The sequence below is a fragment of the Camarhynchus parvulus genome, chromosome 23 (genome assembly GCF_901933205.1).
Source record: "Camarhynchus parvulus chromosome 23, STF_HiC, whole genome shotgun sequence".
Classification (NCBI taxonomy): Eukaryota; Metazoa; Chordata; class Aves; order Passeriformes; family Thraupidae; genus Camarhynchus; species Camarhynchus parvulus.
The window spans coordinates 2,930,902-2,949,583 of NC_044593.1; the positions used below are offsets into that span (position 1 = coordinate 2,930,902).

Consider the following 18,682-nt stretch of genomic DNA (forward strand, 5'->3'; position numbering starts at 1 on the left):
TACAGGGATATTCTAGTACAGAGTCAATCCAAATATGAAAATATTCTACTTTATCCATTTTTGCTTCGTTTAGTTCTGTAGTTCTTTTGCAAGTAGCTGGAGGGAGAGCCGTGAGCTGGGGTGAGTGTCAGAGACCCTCTTCTGATCTACAACTGGGGTATTTGGCACTTTTTTCATAATTACAATTACTTTGTAGAACATCCTGCTGCGGAATACATTTCCTTCCAAGTCACTCAGTGGGAATCTGCTATCACTGAAGGCAAGGAAAAAATAAGAAGTGTTTTGGGGTGTTTGGTCAGTTTTTGGGGTATTTCATTATGGTTTTGTCAGGGGCAAGGAGCAGATAGACTGATCCACCATGACAAGTTCACATGGAGCCAACAAGCCTGAGAACAAAGGAAGTGAGAAAAGCAAATGTCCATGAAACCCACCACAAACACCACAGTTCTGCTTTCTTCTAGCTGCTGCAGGAGCTACAGTAATTAATTTAATAATGAGTGTTTAGTAACAGAGGGACGGATGCTGGCTCTGCACAAACACACCTCCTCAGGGCTGCGCTCTCATGGCTGCGTCAGGATGAGAGTCAGAGTCAGCTGACAAGGAAAAGGTGACAAAAAGATTGGCCTTATTAGGTAATTTCTGATCCTGGGTTGTTACTTATACCTGGCACACAGAGGCAGCCATGGAACAGGTAAAATATTTGCCATTAAGGAGGTTCTAAATGTCACACAGACTTTTAGCACTGGATCAAGCCCCATGTTAAGACATTTATATTATGAAAGCTAGTTTAGGAATCTGGTTTTTACTAAACAACATACTCCTTCCCCAGCTTGTAGCAGATGAGGTGTTCAGAAGGAAATCCTCAGAGATAATCCTGTCATAACTCTGATCTGTCATTCCCAAATCCAGTCTTGACCCTGGAAATGTGGCTGTTTTCAAGATAAGCCTGGGTTAACGTAGAGAAATGGGGTTCTGACTGCTGTGGCAGTGGGGATGTCTCACTATGTGTGTAATATTTATCAAGTCAATTGAATTTATAAGTAAAGGCTTTAGTTATCACACTCAACATCTTACAGGACTGAGCCTTTGTATTGCAGATTTCTTGAGACAGAGATTGTATCTTTGGTGGTTTTTTTAAAAGTACTGTCTGTGTCGCCCTACATGCGTGGTTTTTTTATACATAGATATGATGAATAATAGCATGGAAATGTTGCCAGATGTTGTGGAGTTTGTTACTGGTCTGGTAAAACTGGTTTTTTCCTCAGGTGTTCATCAGCTGCTGTCAGGGAATTATGAGAGAATCTCAGATCTATATGAGAATCTCAGATTTCATTTCGTTTTAAAATAGATTTTAATGTCTCAATTTGGAAAATATCAGCCCCACAGGTTAAAAAAGGCAAATAAAATGGACTCAGCATTTATTATTTATAAAATGTTTTGACTTCTGATTTTCTGGTGAGTCAGCAGGGAGCTGTTGGTTAAACAGAACCCAGGAGGTGCACAAGGGAGCAGCTCACTAAAACAGCATAAACTGCTTAAAAAGGCAAAAACTCCCTAGGCCTTTTATTTAATGGCACATGGCTGGAAGTGTTGTCTCTTTAACAGAGGACACATTTATTGTCTGTGAGGATAAGGGGACGTGGCCATGGCAGGGTTGTCTCCAGGAGCTGAACGCCCTGGTCAGTGGATTCCCACCCTGATGCTTCCCAGGCAGCTCCTGGGTGATGTCCAAGGTTGTGCCAAGATTGAGCCACTCGTGGATCTCCAGCCCTCATGGATCCCCAGCCATTCCATGTCCATGGAGTGCCTCAAGGGCTGCTGGTCACAACCCTGAGAGGTTCACTGCTCACCTGTCTTGTACAAATCCTGTTTTGTCAGCTCTCGGGGCTTTAGCTGCTCACAGTGACCCTGAGATGTGTTGGAAAGTCTCTTTTCCCAGCCCGGGGGTTGAAGAAGGAGTCATAACTCTTCAGTTCTTGTTCTCAAGGTTGTTTATTGTTTCTTATGTATAAAATTCTTTCTCCTGTTCAGCCGAGGTCTGCTCAGCAGGACAGACAGAGGCACTCTGGCCGCACTCAGGGCAGTGTTATCTTTTTATACTAAAAACTACATGTACAATATTTACAATAACTTCCCAATACCTATCACCTATGTTAGACAGTGAGCTTCTACTCTAAACCAATCTAAAAGTGCCAACATCACAGCAGAAGATGGAGGCCAAGAAGAAGAAGAAGGAGAAAGGCTGGACACACCCAGATTCATCCATCTTGCCCCGAGCCCCCATTCTAAAGACCCAAAAAAATCTATTTGTCACCCTGTGACAAACTGATTATTCTACCTATATTTTTGTGGCTTGCAGATCCTCATATAACGTTGGTAACTTTTTCTATGGGTCATAATCAAAGTCACAGGGGTCTTGGGCTCTGTGCCAGGGTCTCTGAGCCCCCAGCAGTGGTCCTGGCAAGCCAGGACAGACAGAGGGATGTCCTGAATTCCGACAGTCAGGTGTTTTAAACCCCACTGAGGCTGTTTAGCTGCTACTAGGAGTTATTCAGGGTTTCATCAATTGAGCAGGGAGAATTCCTTGGTTTTGGGGAGCAGTGGAGGACTGGTGAAGCTGGAGCAGCCCCACTGTGGGCAGGCAGGCACCATCAGGGTGGCTGGCGCGAGCATGCAGGAGTTCTGGGTTAATTATTAAACCTGCAAACAGGTGTTGGGTTTGGGGACAGAACAGGGGAGGTACAGACAGACAATTCCCTCCTTCCTGGTGCCTGAGGGGCAGCAGCTCTCAGCTCTTCTGAGGCAGCTCTGGAAGGGCCACATGCATGAGATGCACCCTGAGAAGAGCCAGCAGAGGAAATCCTGACACCCAGCCCTGGTGAGGGACATCTGGAGTGCTGTGTCCAGTTCTGGGCTCTGCAGGACAAGAAAGACAAGGAGATACTGGAGGAGGTCCAGCAGAGGCCACAAAGACAATGGGGGATCTGGAGAGACTGTGGGAGCTGGGCCTGGTTATTCTGGAGAAGGGATGGCTGAGAGGGGATCCCATCAATCCACACCAATATCTGAAAGGCAGGTGTCAAGAGAATGGTGCCAGACTCTTTTCCCCAAATCATAAAATTGTTGGGGTTGGAGGGACCTCTGCAGAACATCCAGTCCACTGCCCCTGCCAAGGCAGGGTCACCCACAGCAGGTGACACAGGAATGCATCCAGGTGAGTTTGGAATCTCTCCAGACAGGGAAACTCCATAATCTCAGCCCAAACTGGGCATCCTGTTCCAGTGCTCGGCCACCCTCATGGAGAGTTCGTGCTCACGCTGAGGAAGTGTTTTAGTTTATGGCCATTGCTCCTCACCCTGTTGCTGGGCACCATTGAAAAGAATCATTTTGCTGGTGCATAGCAACGGGATGAGGAGCAATGGCAATAACCAAAACCACAGGGTTTCACCCTAACATAAGGAAGAACTTGGTTATGTTGAGGGTGGCCGAGCACTGGAACAGGTGTCCAGGGAGGCCGTAGGGACATTCCAAACGCACCTGGACGCGTCCCTGTCACCTGCTCCGGTGCCCCTGCCTTGGCAGGGGGTTAGGACTGGACGATCTCCAGGGTCCCTTCAAACCCGAAATATCCCGGGATTCCGTGATTCACAGCCGGCACCTGTTGCGGCTGCGGGGTCGCGCGGGCGGCGTGCGCGCTCCCGTGGGCGGTGGGGGGGGCGGCGCGCGTGCGCGAGCCGGCGGCGCCGGGCAGCGCGGAGCGGCCTCTTCCTCCCTCCCTTCTCCTCCTCCTTTTCCTCCTCTTCCTCCTCCTCCTCCTCCTCATCCCCGTCCCGGGAGCGCGCTCGGGCGCGTGCTGGCGGCGGCGGGGGGCGCGCGCGGGCTCGGCGGGGGCGCAGCGCGGGGATTGTTCGCGCCGCCGCTCGGGGAAGCGGAACGCGGGGAGCGCTCCCCGCCGCGCCCCCGCTGCCTCTTCCTCCTCCTCCTCATCCTCCTCCTCGGCCGCCGCCGCCTCCCGCCCCGCCGCCCCCGTGTCCGCGCCGGACCCCCACCCCGCCGCCAATATTCCCGAGATCAAGCGCTACGCGGCGGCGGCGGGGCCGGCGGCGGGGCCCGGGGCGGGCGGCGGGGCCGGCGGCGAGCAGCGAGGCCGCCACCGCCGCCATGGAGGCGCTGGGACCCGGTGAGAGCGCGGGGGGCGCGGGGGCCGCGGCCTGTCGGGCCGTGACAGCGGGGGAAGGAGGCCGCGGGCCCGGCGGGGCTGCCCGGCAGCAGCGGGGCCCGCTCGGAGCCGCCGGCGCTGCCCGGTGCTGAGGAGCCGCTGCGGGTCGCAAACTTTGCGTGGGGGTTGCGGATGCTCGCACGGCTACCGGGGGACGAGGCTCGACCTCCCCGGGGTGAACGGGACGGGGCTGGAGTGGGACAGCGACAGCGAGGGGACGGGGACAGGCAGGGCTGTGGTGTCACAGCGATGCGCGCCCTGCAACCTGTGCGGTGATAAGTTTTATATTTGACATTGAGCTATTTCTGAGAGTTTAAGGTGATGCTGTCTGAAAATACGGCTGTTTATTTCTTTAACAAACTTCGCTTAAATGCTGGTGGGTTTTTGCATGTGCTGCTTTCCTGCTTGTGTCCTATTCCATGATTATTCTCCCATCAAATGCCTGCGGGATATATTTCTAGCCCTCAGTGGCCTGTGCACCTGACCCATCAAGTTCCCATTTAAAGGATTGGTATAAGCAAAGTGATGTTAATTTTGGTGTGATAGGAAACGTTTATTGACACAAAGGTGCAATTCCAGAAGAATCCAGAGTTTGAGGTAGTGAGGGCTGACTCAGAGCCTGCTCTAAGTGTGTGATGTATCCTGGCCTCCCTGAGTTCCAGCTGGAGAAGCAGATTCTCTTTCAGTTTTGAAGACTGCTTCCTGTCTGAAGCAATTCGGTTGAGGTGCTTAGTACATAATGGTTGTGGGGTGAGAGAAATTAAAATATAACAGCACACAGAACCCTAGTCAGGCTGATCAGATAAAAATCCTGTGATGCCAGGGCAGCCTGGCTTCAAATGGGAAAACAGTTTGTAGGTGATTCTCTAGAATCCTTTGAGAAATAACTTTAGGAAGAAGGAGATGTAAGTTTTATTTCCTTTGGTCAGAACAGAGGGCAGCGTTGCTCTGCATGTTTGCAGAACTTGTCAATACCAAGGGAGGGAAATGGGTAAATATAGTTGTTATTTAATCTCTTGCAGGAGGTCAGTGCCTGCACTTCCTTCAGACTAATTAGCATGGGATTAATGGATCATCTCTCGTATCCAAATAAGCACAGCAAACTTTGATTGCCCTCAATGATTCACGCTTGTCAAGACAGCTGTAGTTTTTTTAAACAACAAACTGTAACTTTTTTTAAACACTAACTGTACCCCACAACTGGTCTGGCCGTGAGGGAGCATGATCTGTCAGGCAGGTGTGGAGCCAGGAACGTGTCCTGTGGGGTGTCTGCCCCCAACAGCTCTGCAGAGGGCTTCAGCTGCTTACATGCTCTGTGTTCCTTCTGCTTAAAAATATTCCAGGGCTGGTGTCCTTAGGTTGTTGATTTCATTTGGTAATGCAGTAGCCAATGGATGGCTTTTAAATCCCGTGTGGAATCTCCTGGGATTTGGTCCTGGCTTTAGTTTATGGTTGTGTTAAAGTTTATTGCTGCACCCTGAAGTGTACCCAGATAGGAGTCACCTACCTCTCCTTTCTCCTAGTACAGACTCTGAGATTTTGTGTTACGTGGATGCTGTCAGGTTATAATGCTAAATTTGCCCTAAGTTTTATGATAGGTTTATTATTGCATTCTAGTGAGACTGCTTGCCCTCTCCTTTGCTACTCTACAACAGAGGGAAGACACTTTGATCGCACTGAGCCTTGCTCAGATATAGACAAACCCATGAAAATATACCAATGTCATTTGCTTTATGTGCAGTGTCAGCTGAGGCTCTGATCGATTTAAAAAATAGTCAGTTTAATCTCGTTAACATGGTATCTCAGATCTTAACACTTTGAGGAGGGTAACTAAAGGCTTCCCTAGTGACCAGCTTGCATGTGAGTAATGCTTCCAGGCCTCTAATAATTTCTTCCTTAGATCTGTTCCTGTAGCTCTTCTTTTGTCCCAATAAAATATCTCTTCCACGTCTGTAGGAGTCTGTACCTGTCTAATGCTTTCTCCCTTATCCTTCTGCTTAGAGGAAAGCCTGAACCTTTCCTCACTCCTTTCTTTACGTTGGAATTTTAAATTGGATCATTGACGTCTGAACTTCAAGCCTGTAGTGAAAACAAGGCAAAGTGTGGCTTTTGTGGCTGTTGGTTTGTTTTAGAAATGGAGGTAGGGATGTATTTCTCTTTGCATTACATGAAAATACATAATATCTGTATGGTTGCATTCCCTCCCAGGACTCTGTGAAGTTCTTAACCACTGTCATGAATAAATGCCACTAAAATTTTAAGAATTATTTATGGCACCTACCTATGCATGCTTTAGGGAACACATTTTTTACCTTAAAGTTCTGAGCAGCTGGAAGGCTGAGCCTCTTTGAACACCTCTGTTTGCAGCCTCAAAAAGCTTAAGATTTCTTCCTGCCCAGTCAAATGGTGCATGGAGTGACCAGCACGTCTCACACACATTTATTTGACTTTTTAGGGCCCCCAACCAGCCTTTTCCAGCCGCCCCGGCGCCCAGGCCTGGGCACTGTTGGGAAACCCATCCGGCTCCTGGCCAACCACTTCCAGGTTCAGATCCCCAAGATTGATGTTTATCACTATGATGTGGATATCAAACCAGAGAAACGCCCCCGAAGAGTCAACAGGTAGGAGTTACTTAATAAAGGTTTATTGATTTAAATTAGGTGTATTTACCTGATGTAAGGAAGTTGTGCATCCTAGGAATTCTCCATCTGCTAAAGGCCTGGTTGTGTTTGTACTGTGGTCAGCAGTTGCTTTTCAGTGAACTATAATATTCTTGCAATTGGCCTGTAGTCTGGAAGGCTCTGGGAAATGTACTGAGCATTGACCTCCAGCTGGTTTTATTTTACAGTCTACAAGTCAATGTCCCTGGTAATTGTTCCGCAGTCTGTTACACAAATATGTGTAGCAGCTGAGGGGAGGCATTTCAGCTTGTAGATTTTGGAGTCCACACATGGATCAATCCACACAGTGCTCCCACCCACCCAAGGCTTGTGTCTGCTCCTGTGTGTGAACATCTCTCCAGGTTCCTCTGCTTGTTTTGGCTGTAGCTCTGCTGACATCACAGATACCTGTACAGACACCTGTGTGTGCCACTTGGGTGTCTTAACCTGGAGGTGACATTCACAACTTCTGGTGTGACCTAGGGGTGTTTTGTGCATTGCTGTTTTTCATATCTTGCTCCTTTAAGAAAAAACGAAAGAATAATTTTAAATTGTGTAAGCCCATTACTGAATTTTCTGTTCTTCCCCTTAATGAATCACTGCCTAGGGAGGTGGTGGACACGATGGTGAGGCACTTCAAGATGCAGATATTTGGGGATCGGCAGCCTGGCTACGATGGGAAGCGGAACATGTACACAGCACACCCCTTACCCATTGGCAGGGACAGAGTAAGTGTTGCTTTAACTTTTCCATGGGAAAACTGTTACAGTGTCATTTGAGAAGTGTTCTTTTATTGACATAAACCCAAAATACTGTCATACCTATTGGTGTAGTCTTGAAAATGACAGACAGGAGCAGTCAGGGACTCTAGGAGCTCACTGGTGTTTTACTGCAGTTTGTGTCTTTGGGTTTCTAATTCCCACTTCTTCAGCTACAGAATATCACGAGACATGAGAACTACATTTTGCTCTTAGAGCTGCAAGGAGATTATTTTTCTTTCACCCTGGTGGCAACTTCCCTTTTCCCTGTTCTGACCCTTGTTCTGTTGCTGAATGATAAAGTCGTTGTAGCTGATGATGGCTCTGGTTGGGTTTGGTTGTGTTATGGAGATATGTCCTTGTCTTCCTGGAACAAGCAGATCAGCTGTTCCTGCCTTGCATGTGCACCCCAGCTCTAAACAAAACTTTCCCTCATCTATTGATCTCCCAAGGGATCTGGTCATTGTTGTGCCTTGGAGGATGTCCAGGATGAGTTCACAGTTACCCTCTGGGCTGTGGGGTGTGACAATCATCCCAAGTGCTGCACCAGAACTCTGAGATTTGTGTTTCTCAGTGAGTCTCCTTTATGACCAAAAGGTTTTCTTGCCTTCCCATTTGGTTCACAAAACATCTTGCTATTAATTGGCTGACTTAAAAAAATGACTCACTGTTCTCCAGAGCTTTGATGTCACCATACTAATCACTGCTGAAAATTTACATTTAAAGATACTTCAGTGCAGTTTCTCAGATGAATAAATGACAAACTTCCAAAGTCCTGAGGGAGGCAATTGTAATATTTTAAGGTCATTACACAAACTAATAATCAAAAATACAGAATCAAAGGACACCTAGGAGAAAACTGTGCCATTGCTGAGTATTGTGTCTGTCTGCAATCCATAACAAAAGCTTGTTCTTAATTTTCTTGTGCCTGTGGCAGGTGGATATGGAGGTTACACTTCCAGGAGAGGGGAAGGACCAGACATTTAAGGTTTCCATTCAGTGGGTGTCAGTCGTCAGCCTTCAGATGCTGCTGGAAGCTCTGGCAGGGCACTTGAATGAAGTTCCTGAAGATTCTGTACAGGCACTGGATGTAATCACACGGCACCTTCCCTCCATGAGGTGGGTACTTGTGGGGCCTTCCTGACTGGGTATGTCTTCTATCCATCTTAACCTTTGTGTTTGTCATTCCTTGCTGCTGCTCTGCTGCCCATTACACTCCTGTGGTAGAAGGGATGAGGGATACAGCCATGTAATTCAACACCTGCCTTACAAATTTGCACTAGAATAGGGAAATGTGATCTGAACTAGACTTGAGTCTGCTGGTCATGTTTCTAACAGGAATTTGCTGTACCCTTTCCAGCTGCCCTGTCAGAAAAGGCTTTGTGTGCTTGCCATAAATCAGCTCTGACAGTTAAAACATGCTGTAATAATAACATGTTTTAAACACTATAGGTGTGAATGTAAAAAAATATATCAGAAGGAAATGATCAGAGTATTAAATTTTCTTATTTTTTCCAGGTACACTCCTGTGGGTCGCTCCTTTTTCTCCCCTCCTGAAGGTTATTACCACCCCCTGGGAGGGGGCAGGGAGGTCTGGTTTGGCTTCCACCAGTCTGTCCGTCCTGCCATGTGGAACATGATGCTCAACATTGATGGTGTGTTGGAGATTCTGTCTCACTCATGTAACAGAGTTCTTTGTGCTTCCCAGTTCATTGTCCTGTCTTTTTATCTTAGTGTCAGCGACTGCTTTCTATCGTGCCCAGCCTATCATTGAGTTCATGTGCGAGGTCTTGGACATCCAGAACATCAGTGAACAAAGCAAACCTCTGACAGACTCCCAGCGTGTCAAGTTTACCAAAGAAATCAGAGGTAAAAGCTTGTCCTAAAGCTGCTGCAAGAAAATACTGAAACCTGCTCATAATATGTCCTAATGAAAATTTGCAATGCACATGGAGAGCTGGGCTGTTCCCTTTTTGCCTTCATGCTTTTCAAAAGTGATTCCTGTCCCTGAATTTATTTTCTGTTGGGTTTTCAGGTCTAAAAGTAGAGGTGACCCACTGTGGCCAGATGAAGAGAAAATACCGAGTTTGCAACGTTACCCGGCGACCAGCCAGCCACCAGACGTATGTACCAAGCACTGCCTGACAGTTCTTAAAATATTCAACCTATTCAATATATCTGGAATATATTTGGTGTATTTTTTGTGCAGGAATAGTTGATTCTGGAGGTGAAGCAGCTGTGTGGCTTTACAGGAATGTTTAGTCTTAGTGGAGTAGAGGGATAGTGTGGGTTTTGACTTTCTTTCAACCCAGGAAAACTGAGCTATATCCTGGTTTTTAAATACAGTTACCAAAAGCTCTTATTTTTAAAATACCTAAAATATGAGAAATTCAGTATATATTCTAAAATCTTTTCATAAAGAAGAGATCCAGTAAGTAAGGAAAATAGAGATTTGCTAAAGGTAGTCTGCAATAGGTTTTTCATACCATTTTTTCCTTAAAAAAAATCTGATGAAGTCTAACCAGAACAAATGTCATTTCTAGGTTCCCTCTGCAGCTGGAGAATGGGCAGGCCATGGAGTGCACAGTAGCTCAGTATTTTAAGCAGAAGTACAGTCTGCAGCTGAAATACCCTCACCTGCCGTGTCTCCAAGTGGGACAGGAGCAGAAACACACGTACCTGCCACTGGAGGTAAGGTTCTGAGTCCTGCACTGTGGGGTGTCCTCTGTTGAACGGTGTCACAGCACCTCTCCCTGCTCCCCTGCAGGTGTGTAACATCGTGGCTGGCCAGAGGTGCATCAAGAAGCTCACGGACAATCAGACCTCGACCATGATAAAAGCAACAGCCAGGTCTGCCCCAGACAGGCAGGAGGAGATCAGCAGACTGGTGAGTATTTTCCAGCTGCACAGTCTGTATTTGTCACTTCTTGTGGCTTTTCCAGAGCATTGGAGCAGGTGATGTTGAGCAGCATGACCACGAGAGAAGTTAAAAAAATCTGTTTTGGTTAAAACAAATCCTTCTGAAACAGAGAGGCTGTTGATGACAAAGAGGGCAGAGTCACCTGAAGCTTTAGTTTAGTGACATCAGTACTTGCCTTGTCCCCAGGTGAAGAGTAACAGTATGGTTGGTGGGCCTGATCCCTATCTGAAGGAGTTTGGAATTGTTGTCCATAACGAAATGACAGAGCTGACAGGCAGAGTTCTGCCAGCCCCAATGCTGCAGTATGGAGGCAGGGTGAGTTTCCATGTCTTGTAAAACTCCTTATCCTCAAGTTATTGAAATTCATGAGGTGTTTTGTGTATCTTCCTCTGGCGGGCTACAGTCAAAACGGAGCAGCATTAGATTTGTAATTTGCCTTTGGTTTTTACCTAGAACAAGACTGTGGCCACACCAAACCAAGGCGTGTGGGACATGAGAGGGAAACAGTTCTATGCTGGCATTGAGATTAAAGTTTGGGCTGTTGCCTGTTTTGCTCCTCAGAAACAATGCAGGGAAGACTTGCTGAAGTAAGTATTTTCCTATTTATTCAGGATTCTATTTCAAGGTGTATTTTTCTCATGTTTCTGAAAGGTGATGTGTAGTATAAATTGATTTTCCCCTGCCCTTCAAATTACTCTACAGAATCCTAAAGAAAGAGGTTCTGTGAACCACTGATTGGTAAAAGTCATGGTTGCAATAATGCTCAGATAAATTAGGTGGATAAGTGAAATTTTATAGGTGTATTAGTGAAATTTACCAGAGCATCAGTATTAGTTTGGGAGTTTGCCTCAGGATGTTTATCTCAAATGTCTGGTTCTGTAAGGCTTGTAAAACTACAGTAGCTGATGACCTTCCTCAGAGAGGATTAGAGTCATATTAGTGAGCTCCTGCTGGGAATAGAATTGCTAAAAAACAGTTACTGTAGTGCTGTGAAGTAGCAGAACCAGTGTAGATCTGGTTGATAAAACTGATGAGTGAGCCATAGTGAGAAGGCCAGAACAAATCCACTTCTATTTCAGGAGTTTCACAGACCAGCTGCGCAAGATCTCCAAGGACGCCGGGATGCCCATCCAGGGCCAGCCCTGCTTCTGCAAGTACGCCCAGGGTGCAGACAGCGTGGAGCCCATGTTCAAACACTTAAAGCTGACTTATGTTGGCCTGCAGCTCATCGTGGTGATTCTGCCTGGGAAGACACCGGTGTACGGTATGGAGAAGGGGCTGGAAAGTGATCAGGAGTTGTACTGCAAGTGGGTGGCAGGAAGGAGGCAGAGGAGGAGATGGGTTCTCTTTAAAAAGATTGGAGCTGGTTTGTCAGGCCTGGTTGGAGAAGTTGTGTATTAGCAAAGAGCAAACTGAACCTTTGTCAGTGAAGTTTCGAGGATCTGAATTACAGTAACATTTGAAAAAAAGTAACAGCAAGCAGGAACCACTGCCTTATTTTCTGTCACAGCTGAAGTCAAGCGGGTTGGAGATACTCTTCTAGGCATGGCCACTCAGTGTGTTCAGGTAAAGAACGTGGTCAAAACCTCTCCACAAACGCTGTCCAACCTGTGTCTGAAGATCAATGCCAAGCTTGGAGGAATCAACAATGTGCTGGTACCTCATCAAAGGTGAGATTCAATCAAAAGCTCTTTGTAATGTCTGCATTGTCAAGGAAAATAGTGTTGTTCCGTTGTGTTCGCTAAAATGATACTTTTCAAAATAAAACATACTTTAGAAATTCCCACAGTCTGGAGTGGACAGTGGAGGATATGTCTGCATTTGGAGTGTTCCCAGTAAGCCCTGAGCCAAGGGGAGTCAGAGCCATCCAGCAGTCACAGCCACCAAACTCACCAAGGTTTTTTTCCTGTCTCTTTCCTGCCTTTGGATTCACTCAGTGTTCCTTTTCCTCTTGCCACCTCCAATAGCATCCTGTGTTTACGTCCAAATTGAAAGAGAAGGAGTGAGGAGGAGTGACTTGGAATCAATGCTTGTAACTTGGTCTGCCTTTGATCCTGTCCTTGTCACTTTCTGTTCTTTCTGGACTGTAAGTGCTGAAGGCAGAGAATTTTGCCCTTAAAGACTCTCACAGGTTTTAGTTCTGTTCAGTGCTTTGGATGCACCTTCCTCAGCTTTAATGCTTTTTTGTTCCTAGCCCTCTTTCTTTTTTGCTGTTCTTATTTATTATTATGAGTTGATAAGAGGCCGCCTCTCCTCTCAAGTCAGGGTGAGGAAGTTTGGGTTGTTTAGGCTGGAGAAGAGCAGGTTGTGTGAAAACCTTCCAGTATCCAAAAGGGCCAAGGAGGCCAGAGAGGGACTGTAGTAATGGCTTCAAACTGAAAGAGAGTATGTCTAGATTAGAGATTAGGAAGGAATGGTTCCCTGTGAGGATGGTGAGGCCCTGGCACAGGTTGCCCAGAAAAGCTGTGGTTGCCCCATCCCAGGAAGTGTTCAAAGCCAGGTTGGACAGGGCTTGGAGCAACCAAGGTTAGGGTGGGCTGGGTGGAACTGGCTGGGCTTTAAGGCTTTTCCAACCCAAACCCTTCCGGAATTTGGTGATTCTAACTAATAAACCCAATCTTACCAAACAGGCCCTCAGTGTTCCAGCAGCCAGTGATCTTTCTGGGAGCAGATGTCACTCACCCTCCCGCCGGGGACGGGAAGAAGCCGTCGATCGCGGCCGTGGTGGGCAGCATGGACGGGCACCCCAGCCGCTACTGCGCCACGGTGCGCGTGCAGACCTCGCGCCAGGAGACCTCCCAGGAGCTGCTCTACAGCCAGGAGGTGATCCAGGACCTGACCAACATGGTGCGGGAGCTGCTGATCCAGTTCTACAAATCCACTCGCTTCAAGCCCACCAGGATCATTTACTACAGAGGGGGAGTGTCGGAAGGACAGATGAAACAGGTATTGCCTGATAATTTTTTCTTGCTTTTAAAAAGGGATTGATATATAGTTATGTGGATTATAAGGGATTGGCCATTGAAAAAAAATATTTATTTATGTAGATTATATTTGTTATTGGAAAAATTAAGTTAAAAATTAAAAAAAACCCACTTAATTATTAAAAATTAAGTGAATTGTCCTGGGCAAGCACAATTTACTAGTCTGATCGTGTCCCCTACCATGTGGCATTTGTACACATGTTAAAAAAATAATCAAATACCTACTGAATTCATCACACAATATTTAAATCTTCTGCTTGTAGGTAGCTTGGCCAGAGCTGATCGCTATCCGGAAGGCCTGCATTAGTTTGGAGGAAGATTATAGACCTGGAATAACCTACATTGTTGTGCAGAAAAGGCATCACACCAGGCTGTTCTGTGCTGACAAAACTGAAAGGGCAAGTACTGACTCCATGAGGGGGAGGTGGTGGCACAGGAAAGTGGAATTGTTTTATTCAGTGGGGTGGGATACATCTTGCCCACTAAAGCTGTAAAGCAGCAGCAGTACTGAGTGATAATGGGCTTTCTCTACCAAAATAACCAGTTCCTCCTTTTTTTTATTGCTCTATATCAGATGGAACAGCTTGTTCCCCCTTTTGGAATAGGTGTGCTCAGTATCCCAGTATTTGTGTACCTGGGGATGTATCCTGGGTTTTTATAGTCCAGGATTCCTGATGATGAGCTGACCTGGCTGTTCACTCTGTTCCCTGTTCTGTCTCCAGGTGCATCTAAGATGTGCCTGTGGTACAAATCCACAGGCTAGCTGAGGAACCTTCTTTAGGGAAGAACTTGATCTGAGGTTTGCTTAAAAACCCAGATCTCCAGGGTGTGAGATCAAACAAGGGTACGAAATAAATTTATCTCAGGAATCTGCATTTTCAGATCCTGAATTACTTGTGTAGGCTTTATCCCACTCTGCAGTTTTAATGGTGCTGGCAAGGGTTTTATTTTCCTCTGATGACACACCAGCTGGATTTGGTGAAGTTTCTAAAAATGAATTCACAGAGAACATTTTCATTCCTCCTGTGTAAACGACCTTAATATATTTTCACCTTTCTGAGCAGTAAATTCTCCAGCAGCTTTCAATAGAGCCTGTCTTTGAAAGCATTTTGGGGTCACTTCCAAAAAAGCCCATGGACTAATAATAAACCTTTCTCACTAGGTGGGTAAAAGTGGCAACGTACCAGCAGGCACTACTGTGGACAGCACCATCACACATCCCTCTGAATTTGACTTTTACCTCTGTAGCCATGCAGGAATTCAGGTAATGTCAGCTCTGCTGCACTCAGGCTGTGTGACTAAATCCTTGTAGTTGTCCCCATGGGAAAAGTCACTTCTGTTTGTCACTTGGCAGACTCAGAGTGTGTCGGTGCCTGCTTGGCACTGACTCCTCAGTGCCTGCTGGAAGGTGCAGCCTGCAGGTACCACCTCTGTCCTTGCTGTTGCTCTCCAGCTGACTGCTCACCTGTTCTCTGCAGGGAACCAGCCGGCCCTCCCACTACCAGGTGTTGTGGGATGACAACTGCTTCACAGCAGACGAGCTGCAGCTGCTGACGTACCAGCTGTGCCACACGTACGTGCGCTGCACCCGCTCCGTCTCCATCCCCGCGCCCGCCTACTATGCCAGGCTGGTGGCATTTCGGGCCAGGTACCATCTTGTGGACAAGGATCACGACAGGTAAGGAACAGCCTCATCATCCTGGTAAGCAGGTAGTGAAGCTGAGCTGTGCTGCTTGTCCCGGTTGTTGACGGGTGTGTGTCTGCTCACAGCGCTGAGGGCAGCCACGTGTCAGGGCAGAGCAACGGCCGCGATCCGCAGGCGCTGGCCAAGGCCGTGCAGATCCACCATGACACCCAGCACACCATGTATTTCGCTTGAGAGCACCTGGGAAGATGAGGCTAAACAACTACCCATGCAGTCCTGAAGTGTTTGGAAGCCTCCTGCTCTATCCAGGGCCGGGGGATTTCGGACTGCCCACTACCAGCAGCTCCGGACAGTCGCACTGAATTTGTTCTTCACTGCAACGTCTGATGCACCAACACAATTGAGCCATTTGTTTCATTGTTTTCTGTACTAGAAATCCATAGACTTGTCTTTTCTGATGCATTGGACTGAATTTTTACCTCAAAGCGCAAAGGCCGATCATCCTGAAATTTTTCAAGGACTTGGCACGAAAGGTTTCTATCAAATCTTTTGCTAGCTGTGGTTTTTTCAGTTCTCCTCATCCCATGAGCTGACGGTGACTGCTGCTCTGTCTCCGTGCCCTGCTTCGTGAGTATGATGTGATGGCAAAATGTTTTATCCAGCTCGCTGTAATCCTTCTGTCGTGTGGGGCCATAGATTTTTTTATGGAGATTTTAGACTTCACTACTGTAAATGCCTTTTAACAAACATAACTTTCACAGGTATTGCAGTTTTTTGTCAGTTTTACTAATTATCTTTTTAATCTCTGCAGACTTGGGCTGCAAAGCAATTGCACTATACTGCGAGTTAATAGGTGGTTCTTGTTCTGTGAATGTGTAATATAACCAATAGTGATGCCTGTCAGTAGATTTTAATGATAATGGTTACAAATAATACTGCCATGGTATCGTAACAAGTACTGAACCATCATTTCCCCCCTCAAAAAATGATAAAACAAAAAAAAAATTTAGCTTTTAGGTATTTTGCAAACTTTTACAAAAGTGCCCACTTTATGCTGCTGTGTGGTTTGATAAATCTAAGTGATTTTAAAACTTTTTTCTCATAGAAGGTTTAACTTTGGCAATAAATCTTTGTTTTTTAAGCCCCCCCAAACAGTGTAATTTTCTAGCTGAGGATTGTGCATGAGTTTAACCAACATTCTCGTGTCGTTTTCTGAACACACAATTTGGCAGTTTCTGAAACAAATTAGAAAAGACACATTTCCATGCTTTTTTTAAGAATTATTTTTAACTGTTTTATATTCACTGTTGGTGTCCTGTCTACAACATTTTTTATAAGCTTGGAAACTGGGTGTTCCGTGTAGGAAAGGCCAACGTGTGCAGTTGAAATGTATTGTGTGACAGGCAACCTGAGGACTTGTACCAGCATTTTGAATTGTTTTTTTTCCCTGGGAATCTGGGTTGCCCACACAATTGCATTTACAGCATGTTGAACCCGTGTGAGTCTCAAATGCTGATTCTGTCCCAGCCTAGAAATTAGGGTTTTTAATCTGCTTGGCTTTTTTCAGCTGCAACCTGTAATCCAGACCAGGGACCTGGTTTCCCTGGTATTCCTGTAATCCATGAATTCCTGTAATTTAAGACTAGATTCCTTACTGAATACCTGAGTTAGTGCAGATTAAAGCTTATTCCTAAACTGAGGAGGAGTTTGAGGAGCCCGAGGATTGCACTGTGGTCTCTGATACTTGTGTGGGGTTTGCTGCTAAGTTGTCTGCTGTCCCAAAGCTTAGGAACCAGCCCCCTCCAAATTTCAGCAATAGGAAATGCTGTTTCCTTCAGTCTTTAAGCTTGTAAATAAATGAAAGTTTACATTTCTAAATGCTGTTGTTTTCAGTTGTACCAGAGTACACTGAACATATTCAGACAGTTTTATAACCTCCTTGCCAGTAGTACGTCTCATAAATTAAGTTTAACCTCTTTTCATTTCTGTTGAAAATGGGACTGAAGTGAACCCTGCTCCTGGCACGTGCCAGGACGGGTTTAGATTGAAAAAACAAAAAAGATTCTTTTACGTTTTTTAACTTTTTTTTTAAAGAATACCTCACTTGTGTAACAAAATCAGGACATGTGGGTGGGAGACTGACCGCTGCTTTTCTCAGTACTCGTTCAGGGAGAAGACACAAAAACCCTTTTTAGAGTGAACTCTGACTGACCCAACACACACGGAGAACTTTGGCACCTTGAAAAGCACCTGAGCACCTGTTGGAGGTGGTAGGATCCAAGATCCCTGATTTGAGTTTGTGCACTAGGAATGGGGCTGGTTTAACAAGGGTGCATAAAAAATGAACTTTATCACCAGTTAGTTGTCCAGTGCCAAGCACTCCTGGTTGAGACTGAGGGAAGGGAGAGCCTCTCCTTGGTTTGCCTGTGGCTGGATATTTAACCTCAGACCAGGTGGAGCATCAGCCCCTGGTGAGCCCTGGGCCAGCACCCAAGCGGGGCTGGTGTGAGCCCACCCCGGGCCCAGGGCTGGAGTTTTGGGGGGAAAGCACTGAAGTTCAGGATCCAAGTTGCAGCAGTGCTGCCCTAGGCAGGTCTGAGCCCAAGTCTGGAGGACTTGAGGACCTGAGTGAGCCCTGTGGGCCTGAGTGACTCGTTCTGCATGTGTCAATCAATGGGAAGATGTGCATTCTGTAGCTGTAGTTTTAGGGTGTTTTGATTTTTGTTTTTTTGGTTTTTTTTTTTTTATAAATAAAGCCTGTTGGCCACTGTTTAGCTCCGTGGTGTGAAAGATTTTAAATGTAGCAAAGTTCAAGGAGTTGGGGAAGGGGGTGGTTGATATATATATATATTAAAAAATATAAAAAAAGGGGAGGGAGGGGGCAGAAATGCTGTTTTCCACCCGGTTCTGCTTGCTTTGTCCCTGCTGAGCTCTGAACAAGCTCTGGCAATCCCTAGTTAGCCTGTCTGCAGCAGTCTGGCTCTTGTGTTGCTGGGAGCTCCATCCGAAGGGCGGTGCAGGGGCTGTCCTGTGCCCACCCTGGCTGGGCCCTTGGGATGGGGCAGGGCCCTGGCTCAGAGCTGGCACTGACAGCCCCGACCCCTTTGTGGATGTGCTGTAGGAGTTTTCTTGCTCAATAGCGAGGGAGTGACTCTGCTTTCGTTTTCAGAAGGCAGGGCCAGAGGGCATTGGATCCATCCCTATCCTGATCCACTGCAAGGCTCTTTCCCTGTGCACTGGAGGAAAGATCTTGCACTAAATATCACAGATTTTCTTAGACCTTGCTATTGACATTTTCATATTTCTATGTCTAGAGGCTGCAACTTCAATGTAAAATGTTTGCATTTGTTCAGTTTGACTTCTGATGTAATTTTTTGGTTTCTATATTGTTAGACTTGTAATGTTTCAAATGGTATTTTATTAACTTTGGACTGGATGTATGTCTCTAGCAATACGAGGTACTTTCTAAACTGTCCTGGGGCTCACAGCCCCGTGT

The 18,682-nt window shown here is 46.4% G+C and overlaps 1 protein-coding gene across 2 annotated transcripts; it reads left to right on the top strand.

The window, feature by feature from the left end:
• The first annotated feature begins 4,107 nt into the window (after positions 1-4,107).
• On the top strand, positions 4,108-16,191 carry AGO4 (argonaute RISC component 4). Of its 2 annotated transcripts, XM_030964400.1 has the most exons (18): positions 4,108-4,180; positions 6,675-6,840; positions 7,487-7,607; positions 8,575-8,756; positions 9,156-9,292; positions 9,372-9,506; positions 9,673-9,760; positions 10,181-10,328; positions 10,405-10,524; positions 10,744-10,872; positions 11,011-11,144; positions 11,637-11,821; positions 12,068-12,227; positions 13,188-13,503; positions 13,805-13,939; positions 14,704-14,805; positions 15,020-15,219; positions 15,312-16,191. In XM_030964400.1, the coding sequence occupies exons 1-18, from the start codon at positions 4,162-4,164 to the stop codon at positions 15,418-15,420; spliced, it is 2,586 nt and encodes an 861-aa protein (XP_030820260.1). In that variant the 5' UTR covers positions 4,108-4,161; the 3' UTR covers positions 15,421-16,191. The 2 variants fall into 2 exon arrangements, with proteins under 2 accessions (XP_030820260.1, XP_030820259.1); XM_030964399.1 differs by lacking the exon at positions 4,108-4,180 and having other exon boundaries at positions 6,427-6,840.
• Positions 16,192-18,682: the final 2,491 nt, after the last annotated feature.

Coding starts and splice junctions, on each gene's coding strand:
- AGO4 (XM_030964399.1), top strand. CDS start 6,623: ATGGTGCATGGAGTGACCAGCACGTCTCACACACATTTATTTGACTTT. Junction 8,757..9,155: donor CGGCACCTTCCCTCCATGAG/GTGGGTACTTGT, acceptor TATTTTTTCCAG/GTACACTCCTGTGGGTCGCT. Junction 11,145..11,636: donor TGCAGGGAAGACTTGCTGAA/GTAAGTATTTTC, acceptor CTTCTATTTCAG/GAGTTTCACAGACCAGCTGC.